General features: G+C 41.2%; 1 protein-coding gene across 10 annotated transcripts in view; it reads left to right on the plus strand.

Moving 5' to 3' along the window:
* The window catches only part of LOC131120067 (uncharacterized), a 66,767-nt gene that overhangs the window by 11,393 nt on the left and 39,083 nt on the right, over positions 1 to 16,291 (plus strand). For all 10 annotated transcript variants that reach the window (XR_013629312.1, XM_078794278.1, XM_078794283.1 and 7 more), the window contains exons 2-6: positions 10,701 to 10,802; positions 14,925 to 15,027; positions 15,113 to 15,207; positions 15,300 to 15,398; positions 16,028 to 16,213. Coding sequence is in view for 9 of the 10 variants with exons in the window: in XM_078794278.1 (XP_078650404.1) it covers positions 10,701 to 10,802; positions 14,925 to 15,027; positions 15,113 to 15,207; positions 15,300 to 15,398; positions 16,028 to 16,213 (585 nt within the window). In the remaining variant the exon portion in view is untranslated. The remainder of the gene's footprint in view (positions 1 to 10,700; positions 10,803 to 14,924; positions 15,028 to 15,112; positions 15,208 to 15,299; positions 15,399 to 16,027; positions 16,214 to 16,291) is intronic.

Genomic DNA, 16,291 nt, shown 5'->3' on the forward strand with positions numbered 1-16,291 from the left:
CTTTACTGGAACAGACTGTTTGGAATAAAATATGTTTACAACTGGGCCGAGTGGTTAACATGTTGGCTACACAGTTAAGGAGATCAGAAAGACCTGGGTTCGAATCTCGGGTACTTTGGTAACATGCATGTTACGTTAATCGGTGAGTGTGAATGGTTGTTTGTCTATATGTGCCCTGTGATTGGCTGGCGACCAGTCCGGGGTGTCAGCTGGGAGGCTACTAGCAGAGAGTTTGTCTAAACACACCCTTGGTTAAACACTTTAACAGTTTGCTACATCTATGACTCATACTAACAAGAAAAGTGGAAAAAAGCCTTCCGAGTAGGCAGCATGGCCGTCTGACAGAACAACAAGGCTGCAGCAGTCGCAGAGGGGGAGGCCAAGATGAAAGGCAGAATACCCTCTAATATGCACATGGTCCTCGTATTAAAAACGCCCCTTTATCCTTGAAACTATTTTTTCCGTTTATTTCACCTCAAAATACAAAAGCCCAGTGCACCTTGCAAACAAAAAACTGAGGAAATAAATTCACATTAAAAACTGTGGATCGGGTTGGGTTTGGTTTCTTGCAGATGCCAAATTGGATCATTGGCCCCCGAGTGTTCGCCACAAAACCAGTGTTGTTTGTACCAATAAAGCAGGCCAAACGACTCCAATGTCATGTGATGGTTCAGTCCAATCCAGTAAGAGCTTTTATACAACGACATCCTCAAGGAGGGTATCCGATGAGCACTCATGACTGTGATTGTCGCTGTAGTTATCGTGGCCTATGTTTTGGTAGTTTGTCTCAAGCCAACTAAGGTACTAAGAAACCCGATTGCTGGGATTGCCAGTTTCTCCCCCAAGTGCACCCGACACCCACTGTGACAAGACTGTCTAAATTTCAAGATGCTGTACGTTGCAGCTTGTTTTTATCTTAATTAAGAGGACACAACTGTATATTCTTCCACAGCAGGAGCCATCCCAGAATGCCTTTCTCATCAACAGGGGGTGGCAATAGTAGAATGCTGAACCCAGTTTGCATTGCTTTATATCTTTAAATGAACGTCAATGCCTTGAAATGTGTTTTGTGCCTCCGTTTTCACGAGCTGTGTCCCAATTACGACACGCAGCTGGGAGGCAAAGTTGCAGCGCAACAGGAGCATCTCTCCATGGCCTTAAAGGATGCCATCTCACTTGCATCATCAGCACTTCTTAAAGCCTTGGAAGATATGCATCGGCCACATCCCCAAGGACACAGCATCCGACATTGGGCACACGGTCTGTGTTACCGAGTAAACGCTTACAACAGACGTGAAAGAAATATCTAAATGCCTCCATAGTTGGTGCCAAGCACAATCACTAAGTCTTGCTAGTAACCGAGCAGCATCTCTGTTTTTGCCCATTGCTCCTTTACTCGCAACATATGAAGAGCTTGCAACCAAAAGGCGCTAAATCCATTTTGACTGATTTCGAGAAAATCAATGATTTTTAATTAGGCACATATCAATCTATTTGGTCATCAAGTCTATATTGCAAATGAAAGAGCTATCAATATAGGTCATAAAAATGCATGCTATAAAAATCCTGCACACACCATGTATTTTATATAATTTTTTTAATTAATTTTTTTTCGGATTTAGCGCCTTTTGGCTGAAATGATGGATTTAGCGCCTTTTGGCTGAAATAAATTTGAAGTCACCAGTAGAGCGACACATGAAAAATAACAATTTGCAGACAATAATAAAAAATTTATTATTGACTGCACCATGAAGGTGACAGTGACAAAAATCATCTCATTACAAACTCTTTACATTGTATGTTTTTTAGTACAAGTAAAATAATGTTTCTCATGAAAGTTGGAGGTGTCAAGGTAGAGGCACGCCTTTTATGGTGTAAAAAAAACTTCCATGTTACAGAATACTGTAAAAACACAATTTGTGTTCTCCTGAATTGCATAACATACTGTAACTACCATACGTGTACTTAATGTACACAAACAAAACAGGATGCGCACTGATACTGGCTTTCTGTATGTGCAGTGCCAATTGTATTCTTCTCTCTGATTGGTCAGATTATCAATAGATGGGAAACTTGGGCCAATCAGAATAAAGAATAAAGAAAGGGATTTAGCTCCTTTTTGTTGAAATCTGAAATGGAAATAGCGCCTTTTGGTTGAAAGCCTAAATTTCATATCACTTTTTTTCATATTTTTTAAAATGATTTCAAGACCAAAATATGTGATTTGGATACACATGACAGAGGTCTATTAAACTCATGAAAAACATGCAACTTAGTGAAAATTGGATTTAGCGCCTTTTGGTTGCAAGCTCTTCATATGTCCAATCCAAGCTGCCCATGCTGAAATATATCCCTTTTTAACGCTAGGAACCTTCAGTACCTGTAGTACAGTTTGTTCCCAAATACTGCCGACATGGCGCCAGTCAATCATTCCGTTGCATGGTTGAATGTCACGTGTTGGATCCAGTCAACAAACATCAGCAGCTGGTGAGTGATGAGTGTGATTGATGCCCGTCTGGATGAAGTATATATCTGCTAATGCGGCGTGTCAGCTTGTCTGCACCGTATATTTTTGCTTCCCTGTGGCAGGTTTATGGTGATATGGGATATAGAAAAGACACGGCATGGTTGACTCATTGTTCTCCGGTTTCTATGTTGTCAACTTGGCTATATATTGGCTACATATATTATAGTCGCCTATATACTCCTATTACCCAATATAGTGTGCTCATGTGTGTAGCTTTAAATGTGTTCCAGTGCTAGAGGAGCTGAGTGGGGGACGGACAGGAAGTGACATTACTGACGGATAGTGTCCCGTGTCTTTAAATGCGTCTTGTGAATGCCTTATGATTGTATTTTAGTTCATTTAGCTATTTTTATGTTTGAAAATGCTTAATTTAGGCACTTAAACATACAGTTAAGTCTCGTTATATCGATATTCTCGGGAGTCGGAAAAAATACCGATATAACCGGACTATCCATATATCCGATCCTGCGCCAAACTGCATTAAAAGTGGGCGGATCTTTGATATGGCATGTAATTTTCTCCTTGAGTTCATGGATTGCGTATCTAGCATGCTTTTGTACTACAATACATTTTGTACTACAGTAAATAAAAATAAACTTACGCTGTAGTGATTACCGGTTACCGGGACATAATTCACCCCGGAACTATCGATAGGGAAGGTGTTGCCACCCGGAGGGGTAGGCGTGAGGGACGGGTGTTTTCCGCTGTGTGTGCTGCACTCTGGTGGTGGAAGTGTGAAAAATAAAGTTGACTGGAAGCAGCCGTTCGCCGTGTTCTTTTTTGGTATTGAAATCCTTAAGCAAAGATTGATTTAAGCTGCTTTTGTATCGATATAAGCAGACCAAATTGGCTGGCGGGAGATGAAAAGGGCATCGTAGTAACCGGATTATCATAATAACCGTGTATTGTACTAACGGAGCTAATTATATCATAAAAGACTAGAAATTTGCCGGGAAATGAAAATAGTATCGTAATAAGTAGTAATTCGTTTTAACCGATATCGATATAACAAGACTTTACTGTACTTATTTTTTGACTACTAATAAGCCGTATTCAATTGTATGTATTGAATTTGGTGAGGTTTTGATCGGGGTACATTTATTGTTTAATTTGTGCCACTTTTTTTTGGCTGGCCGTAACTTTAACCGAAGACCAGCCTGCTTCAAAGTGAATAGTTCTTGTTCTAACTCTTCTTACACTTCAGGTCTGACCCTTGGGTGTTTGCCCCATTGATAAATGACTCCTAGTGGGCTGAAATATCTCTCGTGAGCCGTGCAGAGTGCTGAATCACAAGGACTTGTATCGACTGGCCTCAGGGAGCAGTCGTCACCTCGAGAAATCCATCAGACTAGCAGTGGGATTGAGTACAATTAGTCTCTCGTCTCTCATGAAGGTTATTTGCTCATTCTTTGGTTGCGATGCGGGGTACTTATGATTAGTTTTCATATCATAACCACGATGTACGCATACAACTGATGTTTTTTCATGCCTGTGTTGTTACTACGTACTAAAATGTATCCTCTATTTATAACATCTCCTGCATCCAACATCAGCCCTTAACCTTCTCCCAACATGTTGCTTACTGGTAGGACTCGCCACCCGCCGTGTGATTACTGATTATCCGCGAAGGCTCCGCGGGGTGGGCTGACTAGAACAAACATACGACTGCCTACATGCAAGAGAGGTTGTAGTGATTCGTAATCCTCCAGTACACGGTATACGTGGTTAAGTCTGTTGTCGTCGTAGTAGTCAAGCACTTGAGATATTCCACACGGAAGCCCAGGGATGTCGTTTGCCTGTGTTGTACTTTCCCCATGCAGAGAGCCGTGTAGTGGCATGTATTTTAGGGTGTGTTGGAGCCATTACCTCCCGTGGTGACGAGCATATGTCAGCTCCTATGACTGCCTGTTGACAGCAGTGTCCAATATGATGCAGCATATTTGTCTTCACAGTCCTTGTGCATAGGTTCCCTGCACTGCAAAAAGTGTCAATCTTGCATCGATTAGCATCGCTATAAGTGCTGATTTGACATCATAATGCTACAATATCCACAACTCTAAATGTCATCCATGTTGCAACAAATTCTGACTGACCAGACGTATTGCAGATATCATTGTTTGCATCCCTCCTGAACCCATCTAATCAGGATTCACTAGCCTCTATCGCTAACTTGCACTAGCTCTCTCTCAGCAGCTGACGGTCAACTCTGACCTCTGGCTGTGCGTGTAGCACATGTAGAAATCTTCCTCGCGTTAAATGGACGAAGCAAGTGTAACGAACCGAGCACAGCTCCAATCTCCTGGCGTTTCAACACACTTTGTGGTGAGACGTAAAGTGATCCGTATCCTCATTAGTGCTTGATCAGATTTCATGTTATTGACGCATTGTTTAGTGATATGTGAATATTACGTGCTTCTTACTTGCCTTTCTTACCCCCCGTATCCCTTCTCTACGCCTTAAACCCCTTTGCCCTACACATGCTTCAATATGCCCTTCCTGACTTCCCCTTTCTTGCTTTCTATCATCACTCTTTTTGCTGACTGCTCACTCCCGTCATGGCGATGGTATATTATCATTATGGGAGGCATGCCGATGAGTGTTTCACATTAGTTGTGCAGGCATGATTCCCGATCCTTCTGCTCTCCATGTACCTGCAAGTCTTATGTCTGTTCTAGTCTACGATGTTGGGCACACTACACCAATTGCACCGTGCTTGGCTTTATATATGTATGTGTATTATAACACATGCTGCCATTTAATTGCTATTACTGTGAACCTTTATCTAAGAACACTGGCATAAGTAGAATTATGGCATACATGTTTACATACATTACATACATGCATACATTTTTTGTTGTTGTTGTGCTATTAATCACAGATGTAATGCTGACAATGTATTTTTAAAAGTAAGTTCGCTGGCATTGGAACCTTGACTCTGGTTCAGTTACTGTGTTTGTGTATGTGTGTGCAAGAGAGAGAAAGAGAGTGAGAGAGAGATAGAGAGAGAGAGGGCAGGCTGCCCAGAATGTCAGCACAGAGTGATGACGTCAACGGCAGACTCTCTGAGGTCTAAGGCTACCCAGCATGCTCTGCAGGTAGCATTTCTGCAGCGCTCATGAATATTGAAAGGTTATGAGAGAAAGGAGGCCGACTGTGAGGGGTGGGGGCGGGGGGTATATGGACATGAGTAAATGAAACCCTGCATGCCCCCTAACGGACACGTGCAATATAGGCTAATATAGCACCATTTAATGCAAATACCTCATTATGTACTATGTGTTTTTGGTTTGACAATAAAGAAACCTTGAGTACTTTAAATTTTAGACTAATACTAGGCTGTAATTAACCACCAACAGCGTGATTTATTCATTACAGTAAAGTCTCGTTATATCGATATCGGTTATAACGAATTACTATTTATTACGATACTATTTTCATTTCCCGGCAAATTTCTAGTCTTTTATGATATAATTAGTTCCGTTAGTACGATACACGGTTATTATGATAATCCGGTTACTACGATGCCCTTTTCATCTCCCGCCAGCCAATTTGGTCTGCTTATATCGATACAAAAGCAGCTTAAATCAATCTTTGCTTAAGGATTTCAATACCAAAAAAGAACACGGCGAACGGCTGCTTCCAGTCAACTTTATTTTTCACACTTCCACCACCAGAGCGCAGCACACACAGCGATTCCCGCACTTCCTGGTTCACAGGTCATGCTCAACCCGCCCCACGTAGCTGGCCAAACACATGCCTGCAACAGAAGAACCAACTGACATAGCATACACACCTATTCCAACGAAGACACAAGCGTACAAATACATGTATTTAATTGTGTTGTATTCAGATATCTTTTTATCGCTTGCAATAATCACTGTTTTTCATATGTACATGCTGGCGTTCGTGGCATGTGTTTGGCCAGCTATGTGGGGTGGGTTGAGCATGACCTGTGAACCAGGAAGTGCGGGAATCGGTGTGTGTGCTGTGCTCTGGTGGTGGAAGTGTGAAAAATAAAGTTGACTGGAAGCAGCCGTTTGCCGTGTTCTTTTTTGGTATTGAAATCCTTAAGCAAAGATTGATTTAAGCAGCTCGACATTGTTCTATACTATAGAACAATGTCGAGTGCATTATTGCCCACTTTTAATGCAGTTCGGCGCAGGATCGGATATATGGATAGTCCGGTTATATCAGTATTTTTTCCGACTCCCGAGAATATCGATATAACGAGACTTTACTGTATTTTTACTAATTTAAATTACTTACATTATTGCTTTTGGACAGGACAAGGCAAAATAATGTCAGCTCAGCCTAGAAGATTATGCTCCAACCAGGATTCAGCCTGAAAAAAATGAAAAGGGCGGCCCATGAATGATGCATTCGGAAGAAACGCAAACATCACCGTATTTGACCTACTTCATTTATCTAAAAGGAAAAAGAAAATTTAATCATGTCAGCATGTGTTCCTGGGTAGTATGAAGGAGCAGACAGCCTTCTTATTTGGCTTTTACTTGGAACCTCAAACTGTCATGCGTGTTTTATGAGCCACTAACGATACTGTACTACACATCCATGTTGGGTCTGTCATATACTGTACTGCATTTGCATTGCTTTACCATTGGAACCTTCATATTAAATCTCCCAAATCAGCCTAGTCGCTGATGTCGGGGGGTGTGGAATAAGAAAAAGCATGCTTTGATTGTAATGGCTTGCTGAAGCAGTGGCCTGACATAGGCTATAAATATTTCAGACGCTCTGTTTTAGCACAGGGAAAGAAGAGACAACAGGAAGATCCTTGTTTTGATCTGTCTCATCATTGTTTCACAGGCAAGCAGCAATTTGGCACTCTGCAAAATAGATCCAAGCTACCGACTACTTCTGTCTTAATGCTGTTATTATTTTTAAGGAGTATCTTTTTACCTCCAGACATGAAGCTGCTTCCACGGACAAACATGCCAATGAATGACATTTTTACCCGAGATTTCATTGTTAATCTTTCTTTAATCTGTTCCATTAACAGTGCGTCATAAATCTGCTAGACTTGATAAAGGACTCTCATCAAGAGAAGAGACATCATGCTGAAATATACATGACCTGAATTAGAACTTAAATCAGTTATTATGGTTGCTTGCACACGGCCATGCATTTTGCAGCATTTAGCATGTGTGTGTGTGTGTGTGTGTGTGTGTGCATGCTATGTCGTACTTGCTAGACACAGTAAGTAGCGTGATACTGTAGATTTTGGTATTGTTAGATATTATTATTACACCTTTATAATATGCATTTTCTGTCTAGTAGCTTCTCATAGAAGACATTCTTGACAAACACACTCACATAGAACAATCAGAGTTGCTCAAGATGGAAAATGATGGAAAAATAGTGGGAGAGGAGGAAGACACAATAGATGTATTGTTCCTACCCTGCTAGCTCAGTGCATTTTCTGTCTAATAGCTTCTCAAAGAAGACCTTGAAACCTACTCACGTAGCACAATCAGAGTTCTGCCTTTTGGTAAAATACTAAAGGAAGAGGAAGACACAAAAGATGTATCATTGTCACACTCTTAACTCAATGCATTTCTGTCTATTAGCTTCTCAAAGAAGACCTTCTTGACACACACTCACATAGCACAATCAGAGTTCTGCCTTGTGGTAAAATACTTGGAGAAGAAGAAGACATGAAAGATGTATTGTTGTCACTCTCTTAACTCAATGCATTTCTGTCTATTAGCTTGTCAAAGACAACCTTCTTGACAGACACACTCACATAGCACAATCAGAGTTCTGGCTTATGGTAAAATACTAGGAGAAGAAGAAGACACAATATATGTATTGTTGTCACTCTCTTGACTCAGTAAATTTCTGTCTATTAGCTTCTCAAAGAAGATCTTTTTGACACCACTCACATAGCACAATCAGAGTTCTGCCTTATAGTATAATACTAATAGAAGAGGAAGCCACAAAATAAGTATTGTTGTCATGCTCTTAAATAAATACATTTCTGTCTATTAGCTTGTCAAAGAAGACCTTCTTGACAGACACACTCACATAGCACAATCAGAGTTCTGCCTTATGGTAAAACACTAGAAGAGGAAGACGCAAAATATGTATTGTTGTCACTCTCTTAACTCAATGCATGTCTGTCTATTAGCTTCTAAAAGAAAACCTTCTTGACAGACACACTCACATAGCACAATTGTTCTCACTCTCTTTGCTCAGTGAATTCTGTGTCTAATAGCTTCTCATAGAAGACCTATTTTCATTGCAGTAAATTTGATTAGTTTTTATTTTTGTGTTTTGAATTGACAGCCTGTTGGGCTTGTTGTTGTATGTGCTGGTTTCATGTAATTTGCTCTATAGCCCATCTCTGTATGATGTGTATGGTTTTTATAGGCTTATGCCAATGAGATGTTAGTGCTGCCACTCCTCTACCATCCATCTGCCCATTAATGTTGGAGCAGCTGCCACTCTGCGAAGCCCGGCTATTGATTTTTAATTCTCAGCGCGATGACTTCATCTTGGCATCGATCTCTACTTTCCTGCAGGGAAATGTATAGTTATGGCATTCCATTTGTGAATGGCTGTTACTACACTTGCTGTTGTGTTAGGATGGTGTTTGTAAAACAGTCAGGAGTTGTGAGAGGCTTGAATGACTTTGTTGGAAAACTTTGACAGCACATTCCTGTTTGGATGAAATGTGGCTGAATTTTGCAAATGACTGAAGTATCAAAAGTATTGATTTTGAGTTTGATTTGAGAATGGAGTTTCGATCATGAAGAGCTGGTATTAATCTAATGCCCAGTCCAAGCCACTGAAACGGAGGAAAATTGTGTTTATGAATACAAACAACCTCCTGAACATATAGAACATCTAGAACTAGCCATGATGCTAAAGTGCATGTTGTACTTTCCTGTACTGTATTGTAGTGTGTGTGGCAGTGCAAGCTGTGTTTGCTTGCTAATCAGTCTTTTGTGGTTAAAGTGGGTCTTTGTTCAAATCCATGAGGGTTCATTACTGTGATCCTCCTCCCCTCGTTTGGTTGCCAAGACCAACATCCTATTCAGCCTATGTGCTTATTTTTAGCATTTGTCAGCAATTTATCTTCATGTAATTTTTATTATGACGTATATATTAAGTATCCTGTTTACATTCACAATAATTGAATGAACCGCTATTTTCCCTTGATGCTATATTAGTACAGTGATATCACGGTTTTCGACAATAATCTGTTCCCGAAGGTCAAAGGAAAATCGAAACTATTTTTTTCATCCATCAATTGTGATGGAGTTACAGTATAAGGTTTTATATTGCAATGGATAACGCAAGTAAAACTTTATATAGGACTTTAAATGGCTATGGCCTTGTCACTCTCGTGTCATCATGTGCTCTGACTTTGCGGGGATAACCTTTGCAATTGCGAGTATTGTGTTCAACAAGTACAAGGTGCAAGAAACTAATCTATCTGAGTGCATAACACAGGCTGTTTGTGTAATGGAAATTAAATGAGGTTTAGTTGGAAAGAAGGGTGGAGCAAATTATCTTATTTGTTTAAGGATGCAGTATAATCTAATGGAGTACATACGTATATCCGGGGTGAAGTACGTCTGTTCTTGGTAGCGACAACGCAATACAGTAAAAATATGTGAGAGAGAAGTTCCGTATAATCAAACCCCTCCGGATCAACGGCTCATAATGACGCTGCTGAGAGAAGGCAAGGAAAGGGTCGAGAATATGGCGCAGCGTGAATGTATTTCCACTGGAGGCTATTGGAAACCTCTCATGGTGCGGGTTAGATGTGTCATGTTATCGGCCGGTGAATGAATACTAAGGTGGGCTTGCAAACACACGCAGAGACACAAAGCACATGTGCTCTCCTCTGAGATCAGACGGGCAGACAGCACGCCTCGTGGCAGAGTGTGTGCTCAGCTACGAATGTCCGCCTGGTTTGCTGTGTGGGTGGCACGCCATTGTGAGAATATTTACACAAACTGTAATACCATTGTCCTACATAGCATTGATTCAGAGGCGTACTGACTACAATAGGGTCGGATTTGTAGTACAGTATTTCAGGTCATATAGGAAGACGAGTTGGATCCTATTGTCTGAGTTCGATGTAAACAGATTGTTCCCATGCGTTGATCCCATGATTGACAGTCATCCTCTGTCTTCATTGCAGGCCGATGCAGCCACCAGCTTTCTGCGTGCAGCTCGTTCAGGCAACCTGGACAAAGCTCTGGACCACATCAAGAACGGAATAGATATCAATACTGCAAATCAAGTAAGAACAATACAGATGTCCAGTGTTCTTTGTGTATTTGCATGGTTTATATCCTCAGGGTCGGGGGGGAGGAGGGTTTGACACCTGATATAAGGACCAATCAGCCACCTGTCTGTAGTCATGGCCAAATGTTTTGTCCCCGAAACACAATTTCCACTGCATTTTAGCACTGCCACTGGTTAGCATACAGTGCATCCGGAAAGTATTCACAGCGCTTCACTTTTTCTACATTTTGTCATGTTACAGCCTCATTCCAAACTGAATTAAATTAATCTCTTACCTCAAAATTCTACACAAAATACTCCATTATGACAATGTGAAAAAGTTTTTTTTTTCCTTTTTTTGAATTTATTAAAAATAGAAAACCAAGAAATCACAGTATTCACAGCCTTTGCCATGAAGCTGAAAATTGAGCTCAGGTGCATCTTTTTTCCACTGATCATCCTTGAGATCTTTCTACAGCTTAATTGGAGTCCACCTGCAGTAAATTCAGTTGATTGGACATGATTTGGAAATATAATAACTGTCTATATAAGGTCCCACAGTTGACTGTGCATGTCAGAGCACAAACACCAAGCATGAAGTCAAAAGAACTGTCTGTAGACCTGCGAGACAGGATTGTCTTGAGGCACAAATCTGGGGAAGGATACAGAAACATTTCTGCTGCTTTGAAGGTCCCAATGAGCACAGTGGCCTCCATTATTCCTAAATGGAAGACGTTTGGAACCACCAGGACTCTTCCTAGAGCTGGCCGGCCTTCTAAACTGAGCGATCGGGGAAGAAGGGCCTTAGTCAGGAGGTGACCAAGGCCCCGATGGTCACTCTGTCAGAGCTCCAGCGTTCCTCTGTGGAGAGAGGAGAGCCTTCCAGAAGGACAACCATCTCTGCAGCAATCCACCAATCAGGCCTGTATGGTAGAGTGGCCAGACGAAAGCCACTCCTTAGTAAAAGGAACATGGCAGCCCGTCTGGAATTTGCCAAAAAGCACCTGAATGACTCTCAGACCATGAGAAACAAAATTCTCTGGTCTGATGAGACAAAGATTGAACTCTTTGGTGTGAATGCCAGGCGCCATGTTTGGAGGAAACCAGGCACTGCTCATCACCAGGCCAATACCATCCCTACAGTGAAGCATGGTGGTGGCAGCATCATGCTGTGGGGATGTTTTTCAGCAGCAGGAACTGGCAGACTAGTCAGGATAGAAGGAAAATGAATGCAGCAATATATAGAGATATCCTGGATGAAAACCTGCTCCAGAGCGCTCTTGACCTCAGTAGACTGGTCATGTACCTTGACCATATAGACAGTAGACATTAGCACACAGCCAAGATCTCAAAAGATTGGCTTCAGAACCACTCCGTGAATGTCCTGGAGTGGCCCAGCCAGAGTCCAGACTTGAATCCGATCGAACATCTCTGGAGAGATCTGAAAATGGCTGTGCACAGACGTCTCCCATCCAACCTGATGGAGCTTGAGACTTATTGCAAAGAAGAATGGGCAAAACTGCCTAAAGATAGGTGTGCTAAACTTGTGGGATCATATTCAAAAAGACTTGAGGCTGTAATTGCTGCCAAAGGTGGATCAACAAAGTATTAAGCAAAGGCTGTGAATACTTATGTAAATGTGATTTTTTTGTTTTCTATTTTTAATAAATTCAAAACATGTCAAAAAAATCTTTTTTCACATTGTCATAATGGAGGATTTTGTGTAGAATTTTGAGGTAAGAGATTAATTTAATTCAGTTTGGAATGAGGCTGTAACATGACAAAATGTAGAAAAAGTGAAGCGCTGTGAATACTTTCCGGATGCACTGTAGGTGAGAGTGTTGACAAAGACAAGGGCGGGAGATGACTATTATCCTGATGTAGTGACTATAACATAACTATAACATAATCTTTGTTTTTCCTCAGTTAACTATAGTTACCTGCAAAGAAACAGGTATCATCATTATTTAGCAGTGCTTAATAAAAAAAATACCAAAAGTGAGTTTCTATATAGAGTCGGCCCTCGTTTCGCGTGATGAATTGGGTAATTAGTGCATTTCTACAAAGTAGAAGTCAGTGTTTTGAAATAGTTCATAGTTAGAGCATCGAAAACACGTTTGACTTTCTGAATTAGTTATTTTTAACCATTTTAGAGCCATGTAGACATGAAATAACACACTCATAAATACTCCCTTATCCTTTGTTTATACCACATTGCTAATGCACAGGCTATGGGATCACTGCAGGAATACAAGAAATGGTCACGGCTGTATAGCATGCTAGCAAGCTAACTAGTTAGAATCTGATATCTTTATTCTAAGTGGGGAAGAAAGATAAAATAAGAATCCCAAAACATACCACTTCCACACTGAATGGGAGGAGAATTTATGTTTTTACTGAGATGACATGCTGATGGCATTTGTGATGATGATGATGATGATGATGATGATGATGATGGTTTAAACAGCAAGTTAGGTTTAATTAAGTTTGGCTGTACCACTTTTCTGGCCCTATACAATGTATGTATGTATGATTACTTATGCTAATTGCAATGGGATGGATTGTGATGACATACTTGCGCTAAAATGGATTATAAATTAAATGAAGATTTTCTTGGTAAATGTTAATAGAATAGATAGCAATATTTGGTGCTTCTAGAGTGGTGTTTCATAACACGTTGGGAAGGTACAAGGGTTTCCCACAGTAATGAGGTCACTATTATGAAACAGCCTGAATTAAAATACGTGAGAAATACATTTTATTCTACAGAGAAGAAAGTTTGTTTTTACTTGAAGTATTTAGTGGATCATTTAAGTGCAACACATAATTTCACACTGTCCCCCAAGGAGACTGTGTCTTCACAGGAAGTAATAAAAAAGACAGAAAAGACAAATTAAAAATTCAAGAACTCCTGGATACTCCACCTTTGTGTAAAGTGGTGTACATAAATAATTCAGTATTTCAGATTATAGTTCCTTCAATCCTCCATGCCCAAAACTGTCTACTTTCTTACGCCTTGTTGCATCATCGGCCCAATACAGCTTGTACATTGAATATGTGCATTGCATGCACATTGTGCACACATGCAGTGATATGATGGTTATTAAAATAACATGCATACGGTATGATTGTGTTTCTCATCATCTTGCTCAGCTTGCAGAAGACAAGCTGGTCAGCAGAGTGACGCTGCAGTATACTCGACTTGGAAGTGTGGATGATAAGTGTGGATAACTGAGACTCCTGGTGGTCGGGTTGGTCTTAGCAAGAGTTTGGAGCCCTCCTTTGACAAACTGAGAGGCAATTAGGCACACACACACACACACACACACACAGATAAATGGCTGCTTGCTCATCACTATCATCACTGCATTTACTCAGAAGAGGGTAGCAGTGGGTTTATCGTCTATTTTTAGAGGGGCGGTAACTAGAAGGGGGATGTGCTGTGGAAGCTCACGGCTTTAAACCAATGGCGTTTGAAATTGAGATTCCAGTGAGTTAATACTGCCGAGTTTGGCAGCTTTTTAAAACTGATGCCAAGTCCGCAGCCTTGGAGACATTTAAATCTTTGTTGATTCAGGTGATTAGAAGTTGCTGCTTGACTTAGGAGCGAATTAATGCACCGACTTGAAAGGCCACTGCTGATTAATTCATTAAGTTGCCATAAGAGATGTATTACTTTTGAGTTAATGCGGTCTGTGATTCTATTAATCTTGGTTATTAAAGGGATTATTACACTGGAACTACACAAATTTTGCGATACAGATAATCCCTTCAAAGGAACACATTTGTAATACTCTGTTGGCCTTTTGGAGATTTATGCACACCAGATTCGTTTTTTTACATTTCAAGCAGCCGAGCGGTTAGCACAGTTAAAAAAAATTGACAGTTTAAATCTTTGGTTGGACGACTTTTGTTGGTTTCTTCCTCTCAGATCCAAAAACCTTGCAAAAATCAGTTTTGACAGAAAAATTGTATCGCATGCAGTGAGAGTCAAAGCTGCTGTTGACAGGTGTGAATGCTTGTTTGTCTATATGTACCCCTGGGATAGGCTCCAGCTCATCCGTGGCCCGAATTAGGACCGTTGGTCTAGAAAATGCATGGAAAATGATTCTATCACTCTGTTTTTTTTTTCTCACAGAATGGCCTCAATGGGTTGCATCTGGCATCTAAAGAGGGTCATGTGAAAATGGTCCTGGAGCTCCTGCACGCCGGCATCGAACTGGAGGCCACCACCAAGGCATGTGCTCTTTGTTCGGCTATGTCTTTGCTTTGTGCGTATGAGTGAGTTTTTTCACGTCTTGGCATCCCTCTGTGACGTCCAGAAAGGCAACACGGCTCTCCACATCGCAGCGCTGGCAGGCCAGGAGAAAGTGGTAGCTGAGCTTGTCAATTATGGAGCCAACGTCAATGCCCAGTCGCATGTGAGTCAGTCAGTGTATTACAGTGTTTACAGTAAGCCCTTGTTTATTGTTTCTGTGTTTCCTCATGATGTTCCAATGTTTATTTCATACAGAAAGGGTTCAGTCCTCTCTACATGGCGGCGCAAGAGAATCACCTAGAAGTGGTCAAGTTCCTCCTTGAGAACGGTGCCAATCAGAGTCTCCCAACTGAGGTAGGTGCGCGTGAGTGAGGACTCCATCGATGCTAATGCTTCTTATTAGTATGATGAGGACATGCTGTACCTCACGATCCACGGGGGGGAATGTTGCGCAAGGGGGGCGTATTCTTGAGAAATGTGCAAAGGATGTATATTGCTGCCTTGCGGCATAGAGCACAAAGTCAGCCTCATCTGACACCATGTCTGTGACATTCACTCGTCAGTCCCTGATTGTGTAATGATACAGCTGCTGCCTTTTTTTTGTTACTTTGCACTAAAAATAATTTAATGAAGAATTTGTTTTATTCCGTCCATCCATCCATCCATTTTCTACACCGCGCATCTTGACGAGGGCCAAGGGGGTATGCTGGAGCCTATCCCAGCTGTCTTCTTTAGGCAAAAGGCGGGGTGCACCCTGGACTCGTCGCCATCCAATCGCAGGGCTCATATAGACAAACATGTTTATTATTCTTATGTAAAAGTAGCTTTTAATGGGCGAATCTGACAGGCAAATTAGTTATATTCCATTTCCACTACCAAAAAAATAAATAAATAAAATTGTATTTACTTACCTATTTACTTACTTATTTATTTTTATTTTATTTACCATATTTACTCACTCTTTTTTACTTTTCTCTCATCAGGACGGCTTCACTCCTCTGGCGGTAGCCCTCCAGCAGGGCCACGAAAATGTTGTAGCGCTACTCATCAACTATGGCACCAAAGGCAAGGTCCGCCTCCCCGCGCTGCACATCGCTGCCCGAAATGACGACACGCGCACCGCAGCCGTGCTTCTGCAGAACGACCCCAATCCTGACGTTCTCAGCAAGGTTCAATATATATTGGCGTATTTGGCCAAAGTTACACCATACACTAAAAATGTATTTTGTTACTCAGATGTGTACGTT

The sequence above is a fragment of the Doryrhamphus excisus genome, linkage group LG10 (genome assembly GCF_037039965.1).
Source record: "Doryrhamphus excisus strain RoL-2023G ecotype Guam linkage group LG10, RoL_Dexc_Guam_v1.1, whole genome shotgun sequence".
In the NCBI taxonomy this organism is placed as follows: domain Eukaryota; kingdom Metazoa; phylum Chordata; class Actinopteri; order Syngnathiformes; family Syngnathidae; genus Doryrhamphus; species Doryrhamphus excisus.